We start from the raw sequence: 9,271 nt of genomic DNA, 5'->3' as shown, positions 1-9,271 counted from the left end.
TACATATTCTTGATCCTAATGCAGCTGTTTCTAACAGACTAAACTGTGAGAACAATTTCTAAAAAGCCTTCCACTGTCCCCAGCCCATCCCACAGGCAAGGAGCTGGATATGAGGTCACCAAGGAAGACTGTGGTCCATCTATGAAGGTGTTATGCCCAAATCCGCGAAGTCCCTGTAAAAGCCAACAAGGATACCGAGTCCTGCATGTAAAAACAAAGAGCCTTTATTTTAATGAAGTTTGCAAACTCGGTCTCTCATGTCCAATGTATTGGAATAACCAGAGAACCCCGAGGTCAATTAGAACTGGGTTTTTATAGTAGTAAAGGTGGGGATGAGGGGTCTCTGAGGTTCAGGACCTCTGACTGGCTGACATTTGTCTAGGGGTGTCCTGGTGAGGTGCGCTGGCAGGTGAACCTATACACAGTGGTTGGAATGTCAGGCATTTCCTTTGAATAGTCTGCTCCTGGGCGGTGGTCGGGTAATCTCAGCTTGTGGTTTTTTTTTTTCTGCTACCAGGTATTGCTTCAGGGTAAACTACTGAGACCCGGGCCTCCTACTAAATTTATCGAGGGCTGAGTTCTACTCTGGCAGGTGATAATGGTTGGAAATAAAGAACTTCCTTTGGGTGACCCATCCATACTTAGCTTACTATGGCTGACCCCCACAAAGGTTAGCTACTGCACGCTTTGTCTTGAGCCTTTGATGCCTACATCTAGGTGATAACAAAACCAGCATAGTTATTTAAAGGCTAGCAGACCCCACCAAGGATTAAGTCCAGCTACTGCCCAGCTCCTTATACAACGGGCACTAAAGGGCAGAGAACGAATCATCCTTGTGTTTCTTGGGAAAGAGAGGGAGAAGGGTCCCAAGCTTGAGGTTGTGGCTAGGACTTTTAGCTACAGCCTCTGAAAGTGGGTCGTGTCCATTGTCCTTTATGCAATAAACAGAAAGACTAGTATGGACTGATCGCTATGCCCCCTGTGCTGTGTGTGCTTTTGTAACTGTCGCTATGCCCCCTGTGCTGTGTGTGCTTTTCTAACTAGTGACAAAAAAACATCTCGACAGACTGTTCCTGGGGCCTGCCAATTTTTTATTCTGCATTCCCCAACTCTAATTAATTCACCGTAGTACAACTTTGCACCTCCATTACTGTAAAACAAATTCAATATCTATATTAAGGAGGAAAAATTCATAAATATATGCTTGAAGGACTACACCAAAAAACCCCTCTTAATTAATGCTTTGTGTACATCTGATATCTGATAATTTTTTTAACGTTTAATATTGTTCCAGAAAAGTCTTATTTAAAAACGATAATCTGGAAAACCAAAAATCGAACTTCGAGGGCCAGATCAAGGCTCAATCAAGACTCACACTAGAGGAGGACACTTACACCCACGCCACTCCAAAGTGCGCAGGCGCAGTGGCGCGGGGGCGTGGCCGGTTTTCCTGCGGGCGGACACTCCGGTGGAGCAGCGATTCAACCCCCGCAGAAGACACGCGTTGCTTGCTCGTTTCAGCGAGACCGTTCTGCGGTTGAGGGTGAGTTCGGCTGCGTAGGAAGCGAATCGAGAAGGGAGGCTCGAGCGGAGACGCAAACCGAGGAGGCTGCCCGAGAGGGCTAGGGGGCGGAATGCACAGAGCGCGCGGAGCGGCCGGAAGTTTGGGGGGGGGTGGAGACAGCGCGTGATTGACAGGCAAAGAACCAATGCGAGGGCTGCCCGGCCGGCGCCTTCAGTTGAATGTGCGTAGCGTGTTGAGTGCTAAAATTTACGAAAGCTGTATTAAGCGATTTCCCAGGGAATTATTTTATCTAGCGAACGTTAGGGGTGTACCATTACCGCCTCTGTTAAACATGAAGACACAAGTTTATTGATAATTGTTAACCTGAGATTCAGTTTGGCAGTTGTTACGTGCTCTGCATCTTTGAGGATTCAGGAAGGAAGATGGGGTGTAAATCTACCACATTGGCAATAAAAGTAGCATAAACGTCATGGTTTCTGCCCTGTCCTGAAATCCTGGCTACTTTGCAGTTTTCGTATGTAGGGAGTTCCCGTCTGTCAGCAAGCGGCCCGTGTGCCTGGTTTTCCCGAGATAGCGTTCGTCACCTCCGACTACTTTCCAGGGAATCGCCTTTTTAGTCTTGCTGGTTCTGTTGTACCTAGGTGATCTTGACCGAAGCAGAGCTCTATGGACCTGGGTTAAACCCATGGTTTTCTTCTTGGAGTAACTAATAATTTCCCTCTTTAACATTCCCAACAGCTTCCTGTTGGAGATCAAGCTCAGCGCTGCTAGTGAGCTGTGCCCCCAGCCTGCAGTTATTTAACATCAACATCCAGCAGCCAAGTTCTGTTATGATGTTGGTGATAGATTGAGATAATAAGAAAAGGGGTGGGGGAAAGACTGCAGCGTGTTTAACACGTGCCAAATGCTCAAAGTTTGTTGGTTACCTTTTTATTTTTATTTTTGGTTACCTTTTAAAAACTTTTTATTTTTATCATTTTATGTGTATGGGTATTGTGCCTGCATTTACATCTGGATCCCTGGAACTGGAGTTAGAGACAGGTGTGAGCTGCCATGTGGGTGCTGGGAATTGACTGAACCTGGGTCCTCTGGAAGAGCAGCAAGTTCTCTTAACTGCTGAGCCATCTCTCCAGCCCCTGTTTATTACCTTCATGTTTTTTAATGGTTTTTCAGTTACATAGCTCTTTTTATTATTGAATTGTCTTTGTTATTTGGATTTTAGTTTTTGTTGTTTTGTTCTGGACATTTCTCCACTTGGGTAGTCATTTTTCTACCCCTAACTATAACTGGAAGAACAACACATTGGCAACTACTTTTCCTCGTAAATGGATTGGCACCATCACGGCCATTTAGGACAGTATAGAAAAAGAAAGGTTTTCAATTTATTAAAAATGAACTGGGTCTTGGGGTTATTACTATTTGGACTTAGAAGAGATGGACCTGTCCAGTTAACTCTCAAGAGGGTTGTGGATGAGTGTGACCTCCAGATGGCAGAGATGGTTGAGGAGAACAGTTTCAGAAGAGGAGATGGAAAGGAAACACACATGGAGCTGAGGGCCCTTGGCCTGGCAAGGGAAGAGGAACGCTAGGGCCTTGGTATTGGGAAGCCATTCCAGTCAGAGATTAGTGGCTGTGAAAAGCGTTCTTCCAGACTGGAACCAAACAACTGGTTTTTTCAGGGGAGTTAGGTCAGAGATCATCCCCTTGAGGGAGCTCCAGAAAGCTCTTAGGTCTTAAGGCCAGAAAAAATGACCAGTAGATAGCGCTGCTTGTGTTGTAGTAGAGCTTAGGAGAAGGACAAGCAGACGTGCGCTGTCTGATGCAGGAGGCTGTGCGTGTGAACCAGTACTGTGTCTGAAGAAGCCTGGTCGTCCTGTGGGAAATCTATAGGTTTATGGGGCCTTCATCCCAGGAGCAGGTGAGGCAGCTGGGGCATGGAGCGCCCCGTTGTAGAGGCCTTGGAGGAGGAATCACAAGGGCCAACTGTGACCCCAATGACCTTCACCTAGGGAAGTGCTCTGCTTTTGTGAAGGTTTTGGAAGGGCATCCGGCAGCAGTGCCAGAGGCTCATCTTAGGGCTTTCCTGTGCTGGACTTTCTAATAATAATATTTGACCAGCATCACTAGATGGATTGCATGGTCCTGGTAGATCATGTATGTGTATAAATGGACAGAACGTGGTCTCTACTTGCCAGAAAATATACAACCAAGAAGGAAATTCTGTAGCAAGTGGGAAAACTGTGCTTTGGGCTTTGTAGATTTCAAGCTGCTTTATGGGTCTATAGAAAGCTATAGATTTCTCTTATTTTTTTAACTCTAGGGCGATGGCTGATGAAAACCAGGATATGGGTGGCGTCCATTTCCCTTTTCCCTTCCCACCCTATCCTATTCAGAAGGACTTCATGGCGGAGCTCTACAAGGTTTTGGAGGCTGGCAAGATTGGGATATTTGAGAGTCCAACTGGCACGGTGAGCGTGAGGGATGAGGGAGCGTCACTCAGACAACGTGGAGGTCACCTTACTTACCTTGACATTTCTGTGCAGACATTGCCTTCCTTGAGAAGAAGCTCGGCACAGGAGTCATCAGTTTATCTTAACGCATAACGGTCACTTCCTCTATTAAACCGTTTAGCACAGCACCACGGGCTGAGAGAAACCAGGCTAGCAGCCGAGACTTTAAAATTGCAATACAGGGCTGGAGAGATGGCTCAGTGGTTAAGAGCATTGCCTGCTCTTCCAAAGGTCCTGAGTTCAATTCCCAGCAACTACAAGGTGGCTCACAGCCATCTAAAATGATATCTGATGCCCTCTTCTGGCCTGCAGGCAGACACACAGGCAGAATATTGTATACATAATAAGTAAATAAATATTTAAAAAAAATAAAATAAAATTGCAATGCAAGCTGTAGCATAGCATCAGTGCTTTTGAGATTTCTCTGGCACACTGCAGCCTGGATGTTGAGGGCCATAAACACGGGTGTGACTTTCCCCCAGGTTCAGCATGCTGTTTTAGAGTGTAGCATATAAGTCGTTGGGAGGCAACCAAGGGGCCCTACGTTTTCCTTCCTGACCCAGATTGCATGAGGGATGTATCTGAGGTGGACTGTTGAGACTGAATAGGGCTGTGGTCCCCAGCTTCTTTCCAGTACTTTGGTGTATTACTACCTTGCATAGTGAGGACTATGGGATAGTGAGTGGTGTATTTTGGTGTGAAGATTCTCAGACTCTAGGCTTCAGCCTTCCAGATATAGGAGCCTTTGGTCCCTGTTAACTGCATGCCTGCCATCTGTGGAGCTTGGCGAGGCTGGCCTCCAGGAGGCTCTTCATATGGATTTCCTGAATGAACAAGTACTGACACCCAGGATTCTGGGACAGAAAGTCTGTCTCCTGGGATACTCTGTTGTTTCTTTTCCTAACTTTTATCCCAGTGGTTTTCAGCTTGTGGCTTGTGATCCCTTTGGGGAGTAAGAATGACCCTTTCACAGGGGTTGCCTATCCGCTATCCCACATAGCAAATATTTACATTATGATTCATAACAATAGCAAAATTACAGTTTTGAAGTATCAACAAAAATAATTTTTATGGTTGGGGGTCACCACACACAAGGAACTATATTAAAGGGTCGCAGCATTAGGAAAGCTGAGAACCGCTGCTCTATAAGGTCAGTGGGAGCATTTTCTGGGTGCCTGGTGAAGACTGTTCCATGATGTAGGTGAGCATTTGATCTGCAGCTTATTTTATTTTATTTTATTTTATTTTATTTGGAAGCAAGGTTTTTCTGTGTAATACTTGCTATTGTGGAACTCACTCTGTAGACCAGGCTGGCCTTGAACTCAGATCTGCCTGCCTCTGCCCTCCTGAGTGCTGGGATTAAAGGCGTGCAGCTCCATCGGGCTGGATCTGCAGCTTTTTAACAAGCTGCATTGGACTTTTTTTTTTTTTTTTTTTTTTTTTAGTACCGATAGTATTATTATTTTTACTCTTTCTGTTTTATATTACTTGAGATCAAACCAGGGCCTCAAGCATACCAGTGGAGCGCTTTACCACCCACTCACTTCAGCCCTCTCAGGTTGCAACTTTTTTTTTTTTTTTTTTTGGTTTTTCGAGACAGGGTTTCGCTGTGGCTTTGGAGCCTGTCCTGGAACTAGCTCTTGTAGACCAGGCTGGTCTCGAACTCACAGAGATCTGCCTGCCTCTGCCTCCCGAGTGCTGGGATTAAAGGCGTGCGCCACCACCGCCCGGCTTCAGTTTGCAACTTTTATGGCCATAGGGAATGGACTCCAAAGAGCCACTTCATACTCTTGGAATAAATACTGGTTCCACTACTAGTAGCCCCACAAACTGCCCAAGCCACACAACTGTCACCCACATTCAGAGGGCCTAGTTCAGTCTGGAGTCAGTGAGCTCCCACTAGCTCGAGTCAGCTGTTTCTGTGGGTTTCCCATCATGATAAATGTCCCCTTTTCATAAGGTTCCCAGTCCTTGTAAGAATTGGGACCTACCTAAGAGCCTCATGTTTACTAATTGGACCCACTGTGATCTGTTTCCAGGTAAGTTCACATCCTGAGACACTAGAGTTAGGAATTAAGCACAGGGCTTGCATGCCAGCCTGTGAAAGGGACCATGGAAACTGAGCATCGTCAAGAAGAGTGTTTTGGATAGCAGCTGTCTCAACAGCAGGAGCACATGTGACTGATTATGTTGTGTCTGGACTTCAGTCGCCTTAAAGCATAGAGTCAGATGTCGTTATGGCAAGAATTTGGGATTTGATGCTTTGTATTTCTTGGCTAGTAATGTATTTTTTTCACCATTGTTTAGTAGTTATATTAACTTGCAGTGTTTGTATGTTGAGAAAACACTCAAATTCTTTCGGAACGTGAAGCTTTGTGGTTTAAAAGCCGCTCATTCTTGCTTCTTGGGCCAGGCTTTACATCCCTTTCCTGTTTCTGTGGACTCTGTTACTCATTCCTTTCCTTTATAGCTGGTCTTAGAGCATCCTCATGCTTAGAACTGCAGCTTCTTATTATTAGTGGGGAACTGCAGCTTCTTATTATTAGTGGGGAAAGCTATCCGTCTGGGGAGCTTTGCGTCTGGCCTTGATTAAGGTCATTTTTCTTCTTGCAGGGCAAGTCCTTAAGTCTCATTTGTGGGGCCCTCTCCTGGCTCCGTGACTTTGAACAGAAGAGATTACAAGCAGAGGCTCATCTCCTTGCACCTGGGTCTGGCCCCACGTGCGATGGGAAGAACTCGCTCCTGTCTTCCTCATCTTGCCAAGAGTCCTCTGGCACCCCGAGGCCTGCTGGAGAACCCGATTGGATCACTGAATTTGTCCAGAAGAAAGAAGAAAGGGACCTGGTGGAGAGGCTGAAGGTGAGATTTGAGGGGGCTGAGAAAGGGACGTGATCAGGGAAACAAGCGTCATTGATTATTTTCAACTTATTACAAGATTGAGGAATGTCATCTTTGTGTTGGGGCTTCTCAGCCCTCTGTGAACTGGTGTGTGGCTATCGCTGTCTCTTTAGGAGGTGAGCAGGCCTTTTCCTTTATGGCTTTAAGGGTTTCATTTCTCACTCACCCGGCGAGGACTCAGTTGAAGAATGACTTTTGTGTGCGCTAGAGAAAGAGAGGATGCAGCCCCTTTGCACTGAGCAGTGGGGCCAGACCTGCAGAGATGGAGGCAGGGTGTGTTGCAATGGCAGGAAGCCCCTCAGTAGACTCCTTGCCGAGAAAGGCCTGGGGTGCCCCTCCTGCAGGAGTCTTTCTGCTGTGTCCTTGTCCTTTAGGAGGAGCAGGCGAAGAGGAGGAAGCGGGAAGAGCGTCTGCAGCAGGTCTGTCAGGATGGAAGGCTCAGATTTGCAGCCAAGCGCATGGTGAGCATCTGGAGGCCTGTGGCGCATGAGACAGCTGGATGCGGCCTGGGATTGAAGTGGCAGACTACACTCCTTGCTCCTCTGGCCCCGTTTCCTTAGCCAACAGCTAGGGATTTTAAGTGGTGGAGGATCTGAGTCGGGGAGAGGAATTCTTGAGTTAGGTAGGGAGGCTCATGTTATGAGATGGATGTGGGCACTCTGCCCTTGGCGATGGCAGTACCCATGGCCAGCCCTTTCGGGGAGTCAGCTGGGAGCCCCAGGACTGAGGCTTCTTTCTGTATCTTTGCTCCTCCCCAGAAGCAGGAAGAGGAGGAGACCGAGACTCTCCTTCGCCTCAGCAGGGAGATGTTGGCTGGTGGGATGGGACTGGAACAGCTGGAGCAGCTGGAGTGCGGGGAGGAGGAGCTGGTTCTGGCAGAGTACGAGAGTGACGAGGAGAGAAGAGCCAGCAGGTGAGACCACTGCTACATGTCCGTCTCCAGCCCTGCTGGGCAGCTCTGCCCTCAGACCGGAGTGTCAGGCCCGAGATACTCCGAAGCACCCAATGAGAGGCCTGATAGCCACCTGCCCATTTACTCTAGTGGGGCTTTTATTTAGGGTCCACAAATGCTGGTGACTGGCCTTTACCTTTTGCTGGTCTCTTGTGTATGCTGAGGTAGTTTTCCCCATGGTAGCTCAGTGGTGGAATCCTGGAGGCTATGGATTGGTCAGGTGCCACATACTGGCCATTGCTGTGGGCTCATAAATGGAGGGGAGAGCTGGGCCTGGACCTCATCCACCTGGCTCTAGAGCCCATATTCCCTACCACTAAACCTAAGCATGTGTGGAGTGATGGTCCTAACTGTCAAGGAGTCCCTGACTCAAGCTTGGACATTGTTTTAAGGCTTCTGGTCCAGAACAGCAGGTTTCTGTTTTATGAGCTTCTCTTGTGGGTGAACCAGGACACCCCGATGGGAGGGACTTGGTCACTTCTGCATCTCTCGGCGCCTCTCCAGGTCCTCTTTCCTCACTCCTACCTTAACTCCAGTGGGGGAACTCCTGGTCCAGTGCTGCAGCCTGGAGTTATACCCCAAGTAGGCTCAGTGACCACAGGTGGACGTGACGGGGCCTCTCCCTAGCTGAGGTTCTGTGTGGGACTAATCTGCGGGAACCCCGATTAGCCAGTTGAGATGGGCTGGGGGGTAACCCTGTCCGTGAACGGGCTGGGAAGATGAGTGGTAAATAAGCACACAGCACCCGTGTGAATCCGCTAGGTTTGCTGCGAGGAAGATGAGGTAGTGGCGTAGTGCATGGAGTCACTCCAGAGGTGAGGCCTTCTGAGGCTTCGGAAAGCCCCGGGCATGAGGGCTCTGATTAGGGACCTCTAAGCTGAAAGTGGGGACAGTATGTACTTGAGGGGAGGCCCAACCCAATATCAGAACACAAGAGAGACAGAGGAAGAGAGAGAAGACCCGAGGTTGAGGCTGACAGAAGTTTCTGTAAGCCTCAGAGCCCAGTAAATACTGTCTCGCTGTCATAGTACAGCAGGAGACTGGGGAGGAGTTCTCTAAGCCAGAGAGTGATATATATATGTTCCATTTCTAGTAGTAGAAAAGGCCCTTCAAACATTAAGGTTCATGGCTATTCCCAATGGCACAAGGATTAAGCTGCTTTATTGCTGTTCCTCTAAAGACCGTGACAGGTCCTGTATGTCGTATGCCCTGGTGGACACTGTGGTTGTCACATAGACTGATTGTTTCTAGTGTAACTCCATAGCATAAAATCCTGCATGGATAGTTGAGGGATGAATCTAGGCACTTTAAAGGCTTTATGTAACACACCCGTTTGACTCACAACCACCCTTTGCCAGACACTGGTGGGGCAGCTGTTTTGGGTTC

At 47.9% G+C, this 9,271-nt stretch overlaps 1 protein-coding gene across 2 annotated transcripts in view; it reads left to right on the top strand.

Moving 5' to 3' along the window:
* Window positions 1-1,434: 1,434 nt before the first annotated feature.
* Ddx11 (DEAD/H-box helicase 11) overlaps window positions 1,435-9,271 on the top strand; it is a 29,971-nt gene continuing 22,134 nt past the window's right edge. For both annotated transcript variants that reach the window (XM_038340475.1, XM_038340474.1), the window contains exons 1-5: window positions 1,435-1,543; window positions 3,846-3,993; window positions 6,649-6,894; window positions 7,308-7,394; window positions 7,692-7,846. In XM_038340475.1, coding sequence (XP_038196403.1) covers window positions 3,850-3,993; window positions 6,649-6,894; window positions 7,308-7,394; window positions 7,692-7,846 — 632 coding nt within the window. In that variant the 5' untranslated portion in view covers window positions 1,435-1,543; window positions 3,846-3,849. The remainder of the gene's footprint in view (window positions 1,544-3,845; window positions 3,994-6,648; window positions 6,895-7,307; window positions 7,395-7,691; window positions 7,847-9,271) is intronic.

This window comes from Arvicola amphibius, chromosome 8, assembly GCF_903992535.2.
Source record: "Arvicola amphibius chromosome 8, mArvAmp1.2, whole genome shotgun sequence".
NCBI lineage: Eukaryota > Metazoa > Chordata > Mammalia > Rodentia > Cricetidae > Arvicola > Arvicola amphibius.
The sequence above is the reverse complement of the archived record's forward strand: the minus strand, read 5'-3'. Positions and strand labels throughout refer to the sequence as shown.